This window comes from Malus domestica, chromosome 14, assembly GCF_042453785.1.
Source record: "Malus domestica chromosome 14, GDT2T_hap1".
NCBI lineage: Eukaryota > Viridiplantae > Streptophyta > Magnoliopsida > Rosales > Rosaceae > Malus > Malus domestica.
In genome coordinates, this window is record NC_091674.1 from 23,816,766 (window position 1) to 23,836,275 (window position 19,510).

At 40.1% G+C, this 19,510-nt stretch overlaps 2 protein-coding genes across 3 annotated transcripts; one reads left to right on the plus strand and one right to left on the minus strand.

The window, feature by feature from the left end:
• The first annotated feature begins 5,937 nt into the window (after positions 1-5,937).
• On the plus strand, positions 5,938-8,066 carry LOC103427514 (membrane-anchored ubiquitin-fold protein 3-like). 2 transcript variants are annotated; one of them, XM_008365569.4, is made up of 4 exons: positions 5,944-6,281; positions 6,673-6,843; positions 7,705-7,775; positions 7,876-8,066. In XM_008365569.4, exons 1-3 carry the CDS (start codon positions 6,152-6,154, stop codon positions 7,758-7,760), a joined length of 357 nt encoding a protein of 118 aa, XP_008363791.1. In that variant the 5' UTR covers positions 5,944-6,151; the 3' UTR covers positions 7,761-7,775; positions 7,876-8,066. The 2 variants fall into 2 exon arrangements, with proteins under 2 accessions (XP_070668691.1, XP_008363791.1); XM_070812590.1 differs by having other exon boundaries at positions 5,938-6,281; positions 7,705-8,066.
• A 762-nt stretch (positions 8,067-8,828) lies between these two features.
• LOC103432999 (glutamate-1-semialdehyde 2,1-aminomutase, chloroplastic) lies at positions 8,829-11,155 on the minus strand. The gene is made up of 3 exons (XM_008371216.4): positions 10,898-11,155; positions 10,291-10,464; positions 8,829-10,094 (listed from the first exon to the last, which is right to left on the minus strand). Exons 1-3 carry the CDS (start codon positions 11,084-11,086, stop codon positions 9,027-9,029), a joined length of 1,431 nt encoding a protein of 476 aa, XP_008369438.3. The 5' UTR covers positions 11,087-11,155; the 3' UTR covers positions 8,829-9,026.
• Between the last annotated feature and the right edge of the window lie 8,355 nt (positions 11,156-19,510).

The window sequence follows — 19,510 nt, forward strand, 5'->3', positions numbered from 1 at the left end:
CAGCTGGCGGCGATGCTCTCTAATAATGGTGAGGGAGTCCCTTTTATAGAATAAGGGCTCGCCCCTTCATACATAAGTAATGGGCTAAGTCCCCCGAGTATTTTTCATGAGGCCCAATATATGGTGTATAGTGTAGTCCCCCAAGTCTTCGGTCAATAGAGTCTGTTGGCTGGAGACTTCAAATTGAATCCATGTATGGGCCGAAGTGGCGGTTGTTCGGAGGCGGTATTTGTATATCCTGCACTGAAGCTTTGTAGGTGAAGCTTTGCAAGTGAAGCTTTGAAGCTGGAGCTCTGTAAATGAAGCTTTTGAAGCTGATTGACATGAGTGATGCTCATGAATGTTTATGTTGATTGACATGAATGATGCTCATGGATGTTGTCACGAGTGATGCTCATGAATGTTGACATGAGTGATGGTCATGGATGTTGTCATGAGTGATGCTCATGAATGTTAACATGAGTGGTGTTCATGAATGTTGACATGAATGATGGTCATGAATGTTTATGTATGATTGTCATGAGTGATGCTCATGAATGTTTATGTATGAATGACATGAGTAGTGCTCATGTATAATTTGGAGTACTAGGCGTACTTTTGATCACCTGGTTGGTGGCATGAAGGAGAGTACGGGTTGTACATTTCATCACCTGGTTGGTGGCATGAATGGCTAGTTGCCAATTTAGAGTACGGGTTGTACATCTCATCACCTGATTGGTGGCATGAATGGCTAGTTGCCAAATGATATTAGAGTACGGGTTGTACATTTTATCACCTGGTTGGTGGTAATAGCGGCCGGTTGCAGAATAATTGTGGAGTACTTGACGTACTTTTGATCGCCTGGTTGGAGCTATTTTGGGTTTCTGGACCTTCGCCCTCTACATAACATTACAGCCCATTTATTTTGGGCTTTGCCTTTTTTTTTTTTTTTTTTTTTTTTACCCTCTGATGGGGTTTATACAGATGTCTCTGAAAGATAATAAAAATAAATTACATCATTCTGGTGGAGTGTTTATTTCTTACTTTTGCAGTGTTTCCATGTGCCTCTCTTTTGCTTTCTCTTTATTTATTTATTTATTTGCGTTGTCTGAGGCCTTTCTTTTTGTTGGATAAGACCGAATCTTGAAGCTTTTTCTGGATGGACGAAATGTTGGAATCCTTCTTTTCGGATTTGGACTCCAGTTTCTTAATTGTGGCAGGCAGGTGGCAGACAGTCATCATATCATTAATAATAAGAAAATTTATTATTAACTTATCTTCTGCCTGTCTTCCACTACTGTCTTCCTCATGTGCGCTCATCTTGAATGCCCGTTTCTTTTGTGGAGGATGAACAAAGTTTGATGCGGAGCAACTGAGGGTGCCCCTGTCGGACTCATTTACCGGAAAGAAAAATGCAGAAAAGAGAGAAGCCACCGACGCGATCCCTACTGAGAACTCGAGGTTGTCCCCCCTCCGAATGATCTCGACGATGTCGAGCCACATGCACAGAACCTTGACGCCGACCCCGGTCCACGAGATGAGCTTGTTCGGAGAGATTGTGCCAGTAATGGTGGACTTGGACTTGAGCTGGTCGAACCGTGGGGAGTTGCGTAATAGACGAATAGCCGGTTGGGTTAAGTCAGACCGGGAATTGAAGAGAACCTCTGTTTAACCATCGTCATCTTGGTGTTGGGTCTGAAAGCCCACAACTCCATCCTGCTCGCCACGTTCTCTGACGACGCCATTAAGCAACTCAATCAACTAAAAATTCAAAATTTAAAAGAAAAAGTCCTAAATAATTCAACAGGGGTCTTGAAGGTGATTTTCCCAGTTGGAGGGTCATCAACGTAAATGTTACTGAGCTGCACCCACACCAAAAGCTCCTTGGTCTTCACCCCTGTCAGCTTTAAATGTTACTGAGCTGCCCTAAATATGGTTCAGCGGTAGGTCAAGAAACACAGCGGACGATGAGTGACAGAGGGAAGATGGATCTTTGCTGGTTGGATCTGACAGTGACGGTCACCTATGGATCTGACGAGCAGCAACAGCTGGAGATGAGGTTTCAACAAGGAATTCAAGGCCTCCAGCGATTTTGAAGCCTCGGGAACTGCTCCAGGGATGAAACATTGATGTTTGAGATCGAGAGGTGCTGAAGGTTCTGGAACTTCTCTAGAAGGCTCAGAGGGGGTAGGCGAGATGGAAGACGCCGGAGCAGCAACTGTCAATGGCGAGTTTGGAGTTGTGGTCGAGGAGATCACCTCTTGCTGGGTCTATGGTCCTCCCATCTCTTCATTTCGGGGATAGCAACTTTGATCATGCCGAAGCTCCTTAATCAGATTCGCGTCCATCATGAACCTTGCCTCATCTAGTCCCTGCTTTTTAAGCTCCTCGGCGATGAGAATCTCAAGAGCCAGACCGGAAAATATCCTCTGATTTACTTCGGGAAAAATTTCAGGATCTACCGATGCGGAGTCGTGGGGGAAGCAGGCTGCGTCTTCTTGTCCGGAGACCAAGGTAAGGCAGAAGCTGTTGCAGAAGTTCTAAATAACCTGGGTGAGTGTGATGATCCAGTCATCATTGTGGGCACCCATGTATATGCTAATGCCACCACATGGCGGTGGTGCATAAGAAGATGGTGATCCCTGAAGGAGCGAGCAAGTGCAAAGCAGAGTTTGTGATTGAACGGTGCTCAGAAACCGTCGTTGGGCTTCAGTATCAGGTGAGTATGGTTGGTGACAGTCGCGAAGAGGTAACGCAGAGCCATACAAAATAGCTACTGTGCAGATTTGGAGGTTTGCCGATGTTGAAAGATAACACTTTGAAGAAAGGAAGACTGGTGAAGTTTGAAGGACAATGCTTTAAAGCAGTGCACACATATACGCACAGAGTGTGTGCTTTGGTCTGGATGGGTCTTGGTTTTGGGCCAATTGAGACTTGGACCCTTCTGAGACAGAGTAGAGAAGAAAGAAGAGGATGGTGGGGGTCGGTGTCTCTTGGGTTTTGCAGATCCACGGCGGAAGTGAAAAATTGAGAGATAACCGACGTAGCTTTTCGTGTCGATTCCCACAGACGGCGCCAAATGTTGATGCACAAAACCGGATGGTCTTGGAACAACGTAAATCCGACCATGAATCTGCATGAAATGTAAATGACACAAGTGTTATCGTGGTTCACCCCAAGGTTTGGGCTACGTCCACACTAATTGTATTATATTTCTCTGTTGAAGAGGGAGAGAGAGCTTAGAGCTTAGGGGATGTGAGGAGGCTCTAGAAATGGCCTCTGAGGGTGAGAATGAGCCTCTGTAAATGAAGAGCTTTGAGAGGGGGTCAGAGGCTTAGGGTTTGTGAGGGTGAGGAGGCCCTTTTATAGAATAAGGGCTCCTCCCCTAATTACATATTTGCCCCTTCCTTTATTACATAATTACATTTAAGTCCCTCGAGTATTTATACGAGGTCTAAATACGAGGCCCTAAATATGGTATAAACAGAATGTATTACTTATACATCGTTCTCAGTTAATATTAATGGTGAATCCCATGGATATTTTAATGCAAGTAGGGGTATTAGACAAGGTGACCCTCTATCTCCCTATATTTTCATTATTTGCATGGAACCTTTAATTAGAAGCTTAAATGAGTTAGCCATTACCCCAAAGTCCCATATTGGTTTGCTCACCTCCCCTTTTGGCTATAGAGTCTTAAATTTAATCTTTGCAAATGACTGTCTTATTTTTGCAAAAGCAACTACTAAGAGTGCTAGGAAAATTTTGGAGGTGTTAAATATGTTTGCAAATGCTTCAGGGCAACAAATAAAATACAAGTAACTAGACTAAAAATGATATAGTTACTATTCTCCAAATCAAGCATAAACTACTATTGGAAAATATCTCGGCATTCATAATATTGTGTTATGGATGGACATTATGAATGGTAGTGAGCTGATCAGGAGGATTAAGAAAAAAATTGGCAGGTTGGAAAGCAAATACTTTGTCCAAAGCTGAAAGACTCACTCTGATCCAAGCAAACTTTACAGGTATGCCAAATCACATTATGTCTTGCTTTAAGTGTCCCTATAAACTAACTAGTCAATTGAATAAAGATTGTAGACAATATTTCTATGGTGATACCAATAAATGTAATCCGGTGAGTTGGAAGAATGTTTGTAGACCTAAACAGGCTGGAGGTTTAGGCATCAAGAACATTGAACATTTCAACATGGCTTGTCTTAAGCTGGGATGGAAAGTTCTATTTGATAAGAATAACTGGTGGGCAAATATAGTTAGAAGGAAATATCTTAGAATTGATTCCTTTATGGAACCTAAAGCTAAGCAAAACCATTCAACTGCTTAGAAAGGTATTCTAGGTTCCAAGGATATAATCTCCAAAGGTATGAGGTGGGTAGTCGGTGATGGCAGGGACATCTTGTTCTGAACCCATAACTGGGTTTTTCCTTACCCCCTATTTCACCTCATACAAGCAAACCAATCTCAACATATTCAATGGGATACAAAGGTGGCTGAGTTTGTCGTTGAATGACAGTGGGATATGAACAAACTTAAGTCAGATAATGGATAGTGACATTGTTAGCAGAATCTGTGACATCCATATCCCTCTCGCTGGCCCAAGGGACATTATTGTTTGGGGCCCAAGTAACAATGGCAAGTTCTCGGTTAAATCTGCAACTTGGCTCCAAATGGAGGACTTGGGTTCCTCTTCAGTGTAAAAGCTACTAAATAAGATCTAGAAGCAAATAGTACCTCCAAAGATTAAGCTATTCGCCTGGAGTCTCGTTAAGGATAAATTACAAACTAGCAAGAGACTTAGCAAGCTTATAACAAACTTAGATAGCCAATGTCTGTTGTGTAATAGCCATGAGAAGGATCAGGATCACCTTTTTCTCCATTGCTCGTATGCGAAACAGGTATGGAGCTGCTCAAATGATGCTTTATTATCAAATATTGACAATAACCTCAAGGTGAGTGAATGGTTGGGTGACTTACCACACAACGATAAGAATATAATGAGTAGTTTAAGTAAGGGGTGTGATATCCACACACCCCTTTTTACTTCTCTCACACCCTTTTAATTTTCGGCCGTCGGATCGGATGAATTAAAGAAGATCAAATGACAGAAATTAACAAGGGGTGTGAGAGAAGTAAAAAGGGGTGTGTGGATAGCACACCCCTTTAAGTAAAGCTTTAGTAATTTGCTGGCAAATTTGGAATGACAGAAATGCCAGCATTTTCAAGAATGACAAGCCCTTTCATTACAAATCTTTTCCTCACACCATGAATATGGTTAATGATTACTTCAAGGAGAATTCAGGTCACGTTGAGGAAGCAGAAGTAGTTGCTGAAAGAAATTTGATTAAGTGGCAATGCCCAATGTCCCCTTACGTTAAAGTTAACTTTGATGGCTCGGTTTCAAACTATGTGGCAGCATGAGGATTCGTTGTTAGAAACTGGGAGAGCAAACTTATTCTCGCGGGGGCAATGTACTTAGGTTTTGTGACCATCAATGTTGCTAAGGCTTTAGCTTTACGGGAAACGTTGATCTGGGCTAGGACGAGGAACTTGAATTACGTGGTTGTGGAGGGTGACTCAAAGCTTGTCATTGATGTGGTCTGTGGTGCTTGTGATGTGCCTTGGAACTTAAGATCCATCATTGAAGACATTAGGTGGTGCGATACAAATTTCCATGATATCAAGTGGAGGCATATCTTTAGGAAAGTAAATTTTGTTACGGATACAATAGTGTCTGTCGGGCTTAAGAGAAATGAGCTTTGTATTTGGGATGCTTGTCTCCCAATGAAAGCTAATATGGCTTTTCTTTTCAATTGTAATGGCACTAGTTGTGTAAAGGGTTCTTATCTTTAATACATTCCTTTTTCTATCAAATTTAAAAAAAAAAAAAAAATTTAAATCTCACGTTGTCTCAATCTGCTGAACTGAAACGACGTCGTAAACGGGCCAATTTACCTTTGGCTACACTTCTTCTCATTCAGCTCGCGAACCAGTGCTACCAACCTCCAACCTCCAACCTCCATAGAGAAAGAGAAGGGAAAGTACGTTTGAATTGTTCGGCCCGATCGGGTGCTGCGCAAGGGGACACGTGGAAGAAATCGGTCGGTGCATAGGTGTGAGAAGTCAAAAGTCAAAGGCTTGACTGAGAGAGATGCCGGAGGAGGATTTGGTGGACATAAAGTTCCGGCTGTACGACGGCACCGATATCGGGCCGTTCAGCTACTCATCAGCCTCCACCGTCGATATGCTCAAGCAGAGGGTCGTCTCCGATTGGCCCAGAGGTTTTCTCTTTGCCACTTGTTTCTTACAACTTAATTTCCATGTTATTTTGTTCGCTATGAAGTTTCTTCGATTTAATTGGGTTCATAAAATTTGGAATTTCTGTGTGGATTTGGGTTTGGAATTCCGTTTATCTCAATCTGGGTTTGAAATTTCAGTTCTTGGCAATCTGAATTTTAGCAGATTTTGATAGAATCTGTCCAATTGAATCTTGAGCTAGATTTCTTAATAATTAGATGAAATCTCAACAATTTTAATTTGAGAAATCAGAATTTTGGTAGAAGTTGTGGATTCAGTCACAAATTTGTAATTGGCTCCTTTTTTTCATATGATTTTCACTGTTTTCCAGCTTTGTTTTGATTTTCTTGGAATGCCCTTTTGATTGTTTGGTAGGCAAGACTATGACGCCAAAGACGGCGAATGAAGTGAAACTGATGAGTTTTGGCAAGATTTTGGAGAACAACAAGACAGTGGGTCAGTGTAAATTACCTTTGGCTGATATTGGTGGGGGAATTATCATAATGCTTGTTGTTGTACAGCAAGCTATCGAAAAAGCTAAAACAGGTAATGTTTCCGTTATGAACTTAATCTCGGAAAATTACATTACTCGTGGCTTGTGAAAACTCCATCAATTTGATTTCAATAAAGAACTCTATGTTGGAAAATTATATGCTTCTGGTCATTTTGATAACCTATGTTTAGGTGGAAGTTCCGTTTATAGACGAAAAGTGAATTCTAGTTTGGCTGGATTGGGTACTGGATTGATAAATGCAGCCTTTATACCTAGAGAAGTTAATTGTAATTTCCTCTTGAAACTTTTCAACCATTGTTGAACAATAATAATAATGTCGTACCCAGTGCACAAGGCTCCCGCTTTACGCAGGGTCTGAGAGAGGTGAATGTCGGCTAGCCTTACCCCCATTTATGGAGAGGAACTAGGAAAATATTTAAGTTAAAATTGGGACAAAAAGTTAACGCGGATTTGGTCATTAGCATTCGGTGTGAACCTATGCGAAGGTTTTACTTTCTTTCTTCTACTCCGTAAGAAGATATATCTTCAGTGTTGTTAGTGACGTGAGGATAGTATAGCATCCTTACTGGTTACTGCTATGGTATTACAGCAGTTTGAGTTTTAAGCAAATTAATGTAGACAACAGTCGATGGAAGATAGCCATTTTGATTATGGCCTTATTTCTTCCGGAAGAACAATTAATGTCCCAAGAATAAAGAGATGCATATAGTATAGCATCCATACTGGTTACTGCTATCACCGTGTTCATTCTTCTTCATTTTTACTAATCCTGAGTATAAAGAATAAGTAATCAGGAACATCATGTTGGGATTAATTGAGTTCTGTTGCATTCGTATAATGATTTTCTAAGCATGAGGTTTCTAATAAAAATATCATCGCCATTTTCTGAACAGAAAAGAAGATTGATGATCGGCCCCGGAAAGTTGTCTGTTCATGTTCCATATTGTGAAAAAACTGTTTAGAGGTTGGGATCTGGTGACCTGGGTATCAATCCTTTGGCTACAGAAACCATCTCAGGTCATACATTTGTTCATTGACGTGTCCATGTTGTGATGTGTGTACAGAAAACCATGTTGTTGGTGATTTCAGTAGTTTCAAGGTTCGTGTTCTACCACACGGGTTGCTCGCTTTTCTTGTTTCCACTTTGGTTCTTGCCTTGTTCCTCTGCCTGTCTGTATGTAAGTTGCTTGAATGATTGTAGCAGTAATGAAAATCTGTATATACCTTGTTAATGCAAAAGACAACATTTAAACTACAGGTAGAAATGCTTTGCTTATTTTGGATGTTCTTTTATTCGGTTACTTATTAGACAAGGACATAGAGAGAAACAGAACAGTTAGTAGACTTCCCACCTCCCCGAGCTTGTTATCTCCACACTTTGGTGTGCTTGCATTGCGAAAAAGTTTTTCTCGCAGGAAGAGCACCAAGGTTGTGTTAAGGAGCGGGAGGACAGATCACTCATCAACCGCCCCACGGATGAAGTGTTGGCGCCCTTGAGGACGGCCTACCTTTCTCAGAATAGTGAGGCGAATACGGTTGAGACATATTTTGGAAGAGCTGAAACTGAAATCCGGTGGGAATAAGTTCAAGACTGGCGCGGATGCTAATTTGCTTCCCAATGAGATCACAGGCTATGCGCAGCACTGGAATTTTGGCCAAGCGGCTGAGCTTCAGTGGAAGACAATGGTGGAGTATGTCCTGTCAAAGCAAGGCAAGTTCAGAAACAGCTTGGCCGTATGCGATGTCAACTCCAAATTCGTGGACAAGGCAAGGCCTCCGTCGAGGTGTCGATTGCTTTGGGACTCCTAGTGTCTAAACTGAGTGAAGAACCCTGGAAAGGAAAGGTGATCAACTTCTGTCGTTTGCCCGAGCTACAATCCATACAAGGCGGGGATGATCTTAGGTACAACTGCGAGTTTGTGTGCAGGATGAATGTAGGCGCCGTTCTTTTTTCCAAGAGGTGTTTGATTTGGCTCTCCAAGAGGCTGTGAATACTGGAATCTGAAGCCGGAGCAGATGATCGACAAGGTGTTTGTGTTTAGACACCAAGAATTTAAGCATTCGGCCCCGAATCAGGAGGCGGATTATGAGGCAATACAGAACAAGTAGAAGGAGAAAGGGTACAGAGAAACGAAAACAAAATGAAACAGCGGAAAAATAACCAAAACAAAACGTGAAAAGAGAAAAATAATAGTACAGAGAAACGACTTGGTTTCTAAATCTGCCTAAAAACTCTATCTGCAGCCGCGATCGTGTTCTGGATGTCTTCCGGCGTATGTGCCAAGCTTGTAAACCCGGCCTCGAACTGGGACGGAGCAAGGTACACACCTTCCTCCAGCAGTCCCCTATGAAACTTTGCAAACTTTGCGGTGTCGCTCTTTTTCGCGTCCTCGAAGTTGTAGACAGGCCCTTCAGTGAAGAAAAACCCGAACATGCCGCTTATATATCCACCGCACATTCCATGCCCGGCTCTCTTCCCGGCATCTATGATACCTTGAACGAGTTCTCCTGTGATCTTATCCAGGTATTCGTAACTTCCTGGCTCCCTCAACCTCTTAAGGGTATGAATCCCAGCAGTCATTGCTAATGGATTTCCACTCAGGGTCCCGGCTTGGTACATCGGTCCTGCTGGTGCCACCATTTCCATAATCTCCCTCCTTCCACCGTATGCACCAACCGGCAGTCCACCACCAATGATTTTCCCGAGCGTTGTTAAATCGGGAGTAATGCCAAAATGCTCCTGTGCTCCACCGTAAGATAAACGGAATCCAGTCATCACTTCGTCAAATATGAGGAGAGCGTCATGTTCTTTGGTGAGCTTGCGTATACCATTAAGGAAATCAGATTTGGGAGTAATGAAGCCAGAGTTGCCAACAACCGGTTCGAGGATGACTCCTGCAATTTCTCCTTTGTGACTCTCAAAGAGCGCTTCCACAGCCGGCAAGTCATTGTACGGGGCGGTTAGAGTATCAAAAGTGGCTGCCTTCGGAACACCAGGCGAGTCTGGAAGTCCTAACGTGGCCACTCCACTACCAGCCTTGACAAGGAATGGATCGGCATGGCCATGGTAACAGCCCTCAAACTTAATGATCTTCTGTCGGCCAGTGTATGCACGGGCCAAGCGGAGCACACCCATGCATGCTTCTGTACCCGAGTTCACAAATCGAACCATTTCTATGCTTGGAACTGCAGCGATCACAGTTTCCGCCAGAACATTCTCTAGAAGACAAGGTGCACCAAAGCTCGTTCCTTTCTTCATCGTTTCAGCCAGAGCTGCAAGGACCTGAAGGTAAGTGTCAATCCAAGATAGTTGAGCATATATTATAACCGTCTCTGCTGCTACCAGAGAGGCAGCCTAGTCAAACAGATAACGATGAAGGTTCAGCTAAACTATACTCCGGAACAAGAACAACGTGAACCGACCACAGAACTAAGAACATCAACAGAAGCAAATAAAACTGCAAGAAGAAAAATGAAACCTCATCATCTGCGTGCCCGATTATCGCAGGTCCCCACGAACCCACATAGTCAATGTACTCATTTCCATCTATGTCCCACATGTGAGAGCCCTTAACAGAATCAATCACAATAGGCTGTCCACCAACAGATTTAAAAGCCCGAACAGGGGAGTTCACACCTCCAGGCATTAACTCCTACAAAACGAAACAAAATTCGCATCAGCAAGCAATAGCAGGTACTGAAACATTCATTGTTCGACTTCAGATGCGGAAGAAAAAGTTCAAACAACACATACAAACAACAATAAGCGGAGATTGAATACGCGACTCCAAGTACATTTCCAGATCAAGGGTGCCAAAAACAAATATAATCATCCATTTTAAAACATGATCAAGATTAAAGCTTTCAGTACATTCCTGTGTAATCTCAAATCCTATATATTCCCATATTTCTAACAAAATCCCACATCTCCAAATCATCTAAAATCCACCATTTCAAAGTTCCCAGATTCTCTACCAAGCTTTCTCACGCCCAACGGTTCACTACAAACTCCACAACCCACTCACTCAAAACCCACAACAACTATTACAAAAAGTACGCACAGATTGGGTAAAATGGTAATTCTACCTTGGCGGCATTGAAAGCCTGCTCGGATTTTTCGAGAGTGAAACTCTTCTTCTTCTCGTCGAGGGAGACGGCCATCTTGACGGTGCAGAACCGCCGGGACGATTGCGAAAACCGCGACGTGGGTCTCTGAGAAAGCTTTGGAGTCGAGCAGTAAAGCCCGACAGCTGCCCCGGGGATTGTATTCGCCATGATTGCTCGGAAGCCCGCTCTTCGTCGAGCTGTTTCGATGAACAAGATAAAGCGTAAGAAGAAAGTAAGACCAGGACCTTAGACTACGGATTACATAGGAGATGAAAGCCATGCGGGTCGGGTTGGTTTTTCGGGTTGTTCAAGGTCAACTTTACTTGGGCTCATTCCGAGCCGGCTGACGTGGCCCGAAACCCAACTACTACCTTTTGATTGGGTTTGGTGAGAATTGGAGGTCAGTGAAAGTCTAAGTTCAAAAAGTTAAGAAGAAATAAAATGAGTTGCTTCAAAATTAAAATTGAAACAGCCAGCTCGGTATAGCGGTATTCTGTTCCATTTATAAGTTAGAAGTTTTAGATTTAAATTTCGAGGGATGGAGAGTTCAATATTACGCTATTATGGCTAGCTGCTAGCCCATTGAATGACATACCCCCCAACTCCCTTGGTGTAAAATATCAGTGCCCATAAGCTACACATGTATTGAGCAGTTTAGAGAAAATCAAAGGTTATAAGGGAGTCATGCAGTGCCGTTTCTTAAATAATAGTACAGATAGATAGATATAGATATTAGCTTATTTATGATTCTCACACTTACAACGCCTTTAAAATTACACTTTATCAAATATTTTATTACTTTATTTCACAGTTGATTAATCTTAGATCATAACAAAAACAGTTATTTTTTTAAAAACACATCAAATACCAAACTAACCCTCGGTCTTTGAATAAAAGCATCTCGTATAGTAAGTTCGCCAAAATTTGGATTGTACGGGTCTTGTTGCGTCGAAGTTGACTTTAAAGCAAAGCCCAAAAATGGTTGGCACTATTGTAAAATCGACGGTAGGTGCAGTGGAATAAATGAAACAAAACACAAATTTACGAGGTTCCTCTACAGTAAAAGTACAAAGATAACTCTCTCTATTATCTTCTCTCATCTTCCTCTCTTTTCTCTCTTCCTCTTCTTTCCTATCTTTTCTTTCTTTCTTTTCCTTCCTTTCTCTCCTGTGAACCACATCACTTCATCTCATCTTCTTCCTTTATATAAACAAAAGAAAGCACTATTCACTTTACAAATTTTCCACAAATAAATAGTGCAAAAACTGTGCTAGTAACAAACTATTCATGTGGGCCATCCACATATTATTCACAACACTCTCCCTTGGATGGCCACAAGTCTTTGATTAACTCTTTAAAATCTTGATCTGTTTTGAATGATCCCCCTGATGAGTATCTCCCCCTGATTTCAAATGATTTAGGATGATCGTTGATCATTCTGCTTCAGTCTCTTAGTAAGAAGAGTTGCAGAAAGAAGTGTTTTACTTGTTGTTAACTTTCCATAGGTTTGTTCTTGAATTGGGCTAAAGGGCTTTCTGCTAGACTTGCTTCAAAAGTCTGAATTTACTCCTTTTATCTGGAGCGGAATTTGATTCAAGGGTGGTGGACACTTGATCTTAAATCGGACTTGTGATTTCTTCAAGGACTTCGAGCCTTGATCTTGAATGAAATTGGACCATGAAGAGCTTTACGTGACAAGTGATCTTCAGCTTTGTCTGGGATGAATTAGCACATGTTTGTTACGCTTGTCTCCACATGCTTCAATGTATCATTTTCACTTGCCTTACTTGCTTTCCTTGCTTAAGTAGTATTTTCCCTGGTTTTCCCCCATGCATGTGTGGCATATTCTCCTGCAATATTTGCCCTCTGATGCAGGAGTGGAATGCAACCCTTGCATTTGGATGGTTCTTCACTTCTTGGTGACTGGAAACCTAGCTTTAACAACAGTTAAGATAACTACTTGAGAGCTAGGTAAGCAATCAAGAAAGGTTCCAGGCGGTTCCTTACCGAGAGTTTGAGTGGAGCTTCCGACATATTGCTTTCTTTATCATTGTCTTTGCAGGTAAGAACAAGGACAAAGGAAAAGACAGGGAGATTGCATGATATGAGATACTTTTGCTCTCGTCCCTGAAGATATAAGATAATCTTGCTCTGGTGTGACTTGTTTGAAGAGGTATTCTCGGAGAGGAAGAAAACTGAGTATTTCAAGATGCTTTGTTGAAGATTCATTCTCGGAGATGAAGAAGAGTTAGATATTTTTGCAGGTCTGCCTTGTTATGAAGAACGGAGGTCGAAATATATATAGATTTCTCAATATCAAGTAGTGGTGCTGTGCCTTTACTCTTGTCAGCAACTATGGTGTAATTAGAACAGTAAGATTTACGCGTTTTCAACTTTGTCAGAGATCTTTGACAAAGTTGCACGCGATATCCAAAAAGCTGAGATTGCGTTTGAAAAATGCCAACGAACTTTATTCAGGAAAATCTGGATTTTGAAATTCGGAGAGCGGTGCCTCTTCGATCTCTGAACGAGTGGCTCTGTTGCCTCTTCTTTTATAGAGACATCAATTGTGTTCAAGAGTATCCAAAGAAAGTTGTTACCTGAAGAAATTTCCCCCTACTTGCACTTCAGAAATTTTACTTGACCTCATTTTTCCTTCATCATTTCTGAAAATGACTTGCTCATCTAACATTTGCTTAAATTTGAGTCTTAGGAGTGATACAGACGAACATATGGCGCCCGTCCTTCTTATCTTCTAATAGTCCTCTTACGGTTAATGATTCTGTGATGAAGAATAACATAATTGCTACTGTGGTAGCTATGAATCTTCTCACTCCAAAGGATAACAAAATCCTTTCAAAACGGTCGGATGAGTTGGTTGTTCAAGACTCCTTGGCTCTCAATGTTCAGTGTGCAGGCCCTGTATCCAATATGGGTCAATGCCTACTTGCTCAAACTCGCCAAGTTGAATCATTGATGGCTGAGGTGGCAAGTCTTAAACAAAAGATAAGATGGCTCAATCACGAGAATAGAGTGTTACACGTGCTTGCAAATAATTACTCTACGAGCAAGAAAAGAAAGCTCGACCAGCTGCAAGAATCTGAAAGTCGGATTCAAAGTGATCACCAGAGGTTCGTTGCTAGATTCTGAAAGCAACTGATGCATTCCCCTTCTGGTATTTTGCCAAGTACTGGGGTGCCACATGATCAATCTCCAATGCCTCCCCCTTCTGGGGTACTTCCGAATACTGAGGCTTCACATGAGCAACCTTTGTAAAAGCTCCATCCTGTTTGTTTGTTTTAACTCATGTGTATGTACATATCTGTAATTTCTCGAAGATATTAATAGATAAGCTTTATTTCATTCAATGTATCGTGCCAAATATAATAAAGCATATACTTCAGGACCAAATATCCATTTATCTTTACCCTCACGAAGATAAATGATCTTTCTTAGTGTCTACATCATTTGAGTATTCAACTCATAATCTTCAATCCATATGGTTCTTTAACATCATGGATAAGATTCGTGTTGGTAGATTGTTCGATCTGCAGCTTGAGATAATATTTCTCTCAACACTTTATAATCTTTCTTGACTCTTCAGGAGTCCCAATTTAATATCATCAACTCTTCAGGAGTTCTAATTTAAAGTCATTGACTCTTGCAAAAGATTTTAGTATGTTGCAACAATATCATAATGATAGTACTCACTAAGGCAATTTATACCATCCATTGGTATTGAGTACATAATTTATGCTTTACCCTTCGAGGTCTTACTTTAAGCAATTTGAATCCTTCAAGCATTTTCTACACTTCATGACACATTTTCCTTTGAAATTTCTACAGAGCAATTTGCTCCCATGTATACTTGAGGGATTTACTTATAGAGATATAATGTGGGCGACTTACATTCCTTCGTATATAATTCTCCACTCATATGAATTTATTTACAAGAGTATAATTTTAGGTTTCAATACCTTGTGTCATATCATGTGAGTGTATTTCACTGTATTATAAATGCCCAATGTAACCTCCTTGGTTCAACATCTTTTGGCTATTTGTATTATATTCAAATATATAGGTCTATTTTTCCACGTTCTTACAAAATTGTAATGGAATTGCCTTTCTCCATTTTTGGCCAATAATTTTGTTGACGAAAAAGAACGAGACTCAATATCAACACAGCTCATTGATGAATCTAGTAGCTACTTATAAAAACCAAAATTACCATTGGTTATCATCAATCTGTGATCCCATATTCTCATATGCATGCGCATGCATAAAAACTTTTCATTTCTTTTGGATATCCATTGTATGTTCAAGGGCATTACATTATCTCCTCCAGGATAGTCATAATTTAAAGAATGCAGATCATAACCTCTTCTTGAGCGTTATAGAGCTTGGATTTTAATCTCCACTTCCAGGAGTTGAGTCATTTAGAACCTATACGTCAATCATGCTTCATGCATGAGACATCAATATTCCCATGTCCGCGGATTGTCCTTTCTAGGACATGTATCCATGCGGTGACTGTCATGCTTCTAGCATGCAATAGTTATGCTTCAGGAATGCAATAGTTCAGTAGTGTCATATTCTTCTTCTTTCAAATAACTAAACCTCTTGAGTCTAAAAGTCTGCCACTCTTCAAGCGTGCAACAGATAAATAATTTACTGTCCTATTATTTTGTCCAACAGGGACATCAATTCTTGTAAGCACATTTGCAGCAAGTATATATGATTTCATCACTGTCATTGCATCATTCAATTATTCCTATTTCATTTTCTCATTGTTTGCTTCGTGAATCAAAATAAGACAAATTCTCTTCGTTCTTCTTGAATGGTATTTTCTTATCATTATTCTGGAATGATATTTTCTCATCGTTCTTCTGGAATGATTTTATTTTCTCCCTCTAATGGTGGAAAAATTCTCTAATCAAAATGATAGTCCACAAACCACGCGGTAAACATATCCCCAGTCAAGGATTCCAGATAGCGAATGATAGATGGTGTTCAACATCAATGCCTAATCTGCGATGATGCCTCATTTCAGTATGTTGTGGCAGTCTTACAGGCACATAGACAACACAACCAAAAACTCGTAAAAGTATAATGCTTGGCTGGTTCCCAAACACGAGTTGTACTGAGAAATATTGATGGTTGGTAACATGTCTCAACCGAATTAATAATGCATCATGTAAAGTTTACATGTCCCCATGTAGAAAACTAGCAATTTCGTTTTCATGGGCAGAGCGTTGGTAATCAATTTCACCCATTTAATGAATGCTTCTGCTAAACCATGTTGAGTATGGACATGAGGAACTTCTGGTCCTTATTTAATAGTCTGTAAACTGAGACTCTTATGTCCTTTATTACGATTAAGTTGAGGCACTGCGGTACTTCAAACTTACAGTACTCATCTAGGAACTTCATGTCCTGATCTTTAGGATCAATGGACTTCATACCTGATCCTTTTGCGTGATGGAACTTCAGGTCCAATCATTTTATATGATGAGGATCAAGAAACTGCAGGTTCTGATCTGATCAATGAACTGTAGGTCCTATATATACTCATTGTAACAAAAGATAAGTACAATAAATAAATTAAAGCAATAGGCGGTAATTCCAGCCATAATGAATAAATTGCATTTAAGTAAATAAAGCTTGTGACAAGGGCTTTAATTCAGCACCATCAAAACTTAAAGCAATAGGCGGTAAAACCGTCCATGGTAAATAAATTGCTTCAAAGTAAATAAAGTTTGTGACAAGGGTTTTGATTTAGCACCATTCACATAAATATCAAAGCTTTAAAGCAAAGGGTAATAATTCTACCCACTGTAAATAAATTGCTTTAAATAAATAGAACTTGTGAGATGGGCTTTAAACCAACATCATGCACATAAATATGCCAAAACAGAAAATGCAATGATTAAGTCCTCATCTTTTGCTCTTTCTTTTTCTTGGTCTGCCACTTCTTTTGTTTGATTCCTTTTATTTTTATTTTTATTTCACAGTTCAAAGTCATTTTAGTTATCCAGGAAATAATAGTAACACTAAGTTCCAATTGGTGTTCCTCCTCCAGTGAGTTTCGAAAAAGTCAAAACGGTTCCCATAAGTTTTGGAATCAAGAGTATCTGTAACTTATGAGAAAATAAAACCGTTAGATTTAGTTTAAATTTTAGTATAATATGGATAAAAGGATACCGAACAACTTTCGTGAAGAAACAATTTCGATCTGAGCTACCGAAATGGAGTTTTGGTACTCATAAGGTGGCTGTCCAGTTTTCTGCGGAAATTGGAAACTGCTTTGGTATTTCAGACATCTGCGACGATCACACCGTTAAAGTTTTCTGAAATTTTGATATGTTGTAGATACTGAGCAGACGAGCAACTTTCAAGAAGAAATTATTTCAAGCCGAGGTCCGCAAGTTGGAGTTCCGAGGCTGTTTACATGGCTGTCAAATTCTCTATGAATTTTGAGTTTGTACTCTTTTGCTTCTGCAAATGATAATATACAGTCATACAACAATATATATAGTTGCTTCAAGAAAATCAATTGTACTGAGATTTGAAGATGAAATGAAAAAAATTCTTATCTGTGAGATTCCAACTGAAGGAGGTGAACAGGATTTGTGGCGTTGTGCTTTCCACTGACATGAGAGCTTCTCGTGCTGATAACGTGTTGTAAAATCGACGGTGGGTGCAGTGGAATAAATGAAACAAAACATAAAATTTACGAGGTTCCTCTACAGTTAGTGTGACTGGAGTACGTCCTCGGGGCAGCAATGGTGCTTTCATTATAATCTAAAATAATAAGAGTACAAAGATAACCCTATCTATTATCTTCTCTCCTCTTCCTCTCTTTTCTCTCTTCCTTTTCCTTCCTATCTTTTCTTTCTTTCTTTCTTTTCCTTCCTTTCTCTCCTGTGAACCACATCACTTCATCTCATCTTCTTCCTTTATATAAACAAAAGAAAGAACTATTCACTTTACAAATTTTCCACAAATGAATAGTGAAAATACTGTGCTAGTAACAAACTATTCATGTGGCCCATCCACATATTCACAACAGGCACACTATTTTATAATATTAGCGTGGAAATTGACGTTAAAATGTGAGGTAACAAAAGATAGAGGTGGGCACGGTGCAGTTCGGTGTGGTTTCACCCCTAAACCGAAACCGAAAAATATCAATGGTTCAGTTCGGTGCGGTTCCACTTAAACTTATTACTAGAACCTTACGGTTCGGTCTACACCTGTTATGACTTCCGGTTTACGGTTCCGAATACTAAATTATTTGAACACCAAATCATCATGCATTCAAATACATCTTCTAAAATTGATTATATAAAGTTGCATACAACACATTTTTTTAATGCAAATGTCTTTGGTAGTTGCACCAAGTCAACAAAAAGAGACAATTAATCAAATCAAACAACTAATTCCAGAGAGCAAGCAGAATCAAACAACTTATTTCAAATCAACGAAAACATACAAGTCTAAGCAAAAACATACATGCCTAAGCAGTTTGAATGTTCATGCAATGCAATCAAAAAAGGTGGCTTCAACAGGGAACTATAAGGCTCTATTTGGATGGACAATTTGGAAAAAAAAAAAGGGATTTGGATGTGCTTGAAGTGGAATCCATGGAAAACAAGAAAGCCTAAGCAACTGAAAAATCGAAATGTTACCTTGTCTTTAATAATTATCCAAAAATCGAAATGCTACCTTGCCTTGTACTCTGCTAGACCTTCAGTTCCTCCAGTGACAGTACCGGTTGCAGTAACCTTATTGTTCTCCCTTAGATGACCAACTATCTTCAAATCTATTACCTTTGGAGCCACTGGAATTTAACAGAGCAAAAAAAAAAAGGAAAACAAGAGGAAGTCAGTGACAACATGGCAACATCACAAAACCTCCTATTTAGCGGCAGAGACGTCAAGAAAGCAATTCGAAAGAAAATACAAGCCCATGCCATTGATAAGTTGCACATACAAAGTCAATTATCTGTTAGTAAGCTCAAGTAGAAGTAGGTCTAACATTATCCTTAAGTTTGTCTTATACACTTGGTTAGTTGGTTCATGTTCGTCAAATGCATCAAATTCTTTTATGGCTTGTCAAGATATTACTAATTTTCAACATAGAAGACATCAACTAAGGGAACAATAGCTAACAGATTTGAGACAGAGGGGAAGATACAAGGAGATAAGTATTAACGAGGAGCAATTACCACTCTACAAAAGCGTCATATTCCAATTCATTTGACGAAAAAAGATTACACATTACAAGCAGAGAGCATCAACAGTTCACAACCAGAATACCAAAAATGTAGAATCTTGGCCTAAATAGTCACATAGAAAGCTAGCAAAAGAAGCTACCATTACTATAGACAAAGAATCCACATCTCAAATAGCAGTAACACGAATGGCATCACAACACTCCTTTCCAAATGCCCTAACATCGTCAACAAACATTAGCTCATAGGATACGACATCAGCATTCAGTAGCATAGGTTACACATTCACATGTGGGCATGTAAGAGAAAAAATCTCTATATTGGGCTACAAATCGCAAACTCGATTAACCATAAACCAG

What these genes read in the sequence shown, in the direction of transcription:
- LOC103427514 (XM_070812590.1), top strand. Translation starts at nt 6,152, where the DNA reads ATGCCGGAGGAGGATTTGGTGGACATAAAGTTCCGGCTGTACGACGGC. An exon ending in CGTCTCCGATTGGCCCAGAG is followed by an intron (nt 6,282 to 6,672) that starts GTTTTCTCTTTG and finishes ATTGTTTGGTAG; the next exon opens with GCAAGACTATGACGCCAAAG. An exon ending in TATCGAAAAAGCTAAAACAG is followed by an intron (nt 6,844 to 7,704) that starts GTAATGTTTCCG and finishes TTTTCTGAACAG; the next exon opens with AAAAGAAGATTGATGATCGG.
- LOC103432999 (XM_008371216.4), bottom strand. Translation starts at nt 11,086, where the DNA reads ATGGCGAATACAATCCCCGGGGCAGCTGTCGGGCTTTACTGCTCGACT. An exon ending in AGGCTTTCAATGCCGCCAAG is followed by an intron (nt 10,465 to 10,897) that starts GTAGAATTACCA and finishes TTCGTTTTGTAG; the next exon opens with GAGTTAATGCCTGGAGGTGT. An exon ending in TCGGGCACGCAGATGATGAG is followed by an intron (nt 10,095 to 10,290) that starts GTTTCATTTTTC and finishes ACTTACCTTCAG; the next exon opens with GTCCTTGCAGCTCTGGCTGA.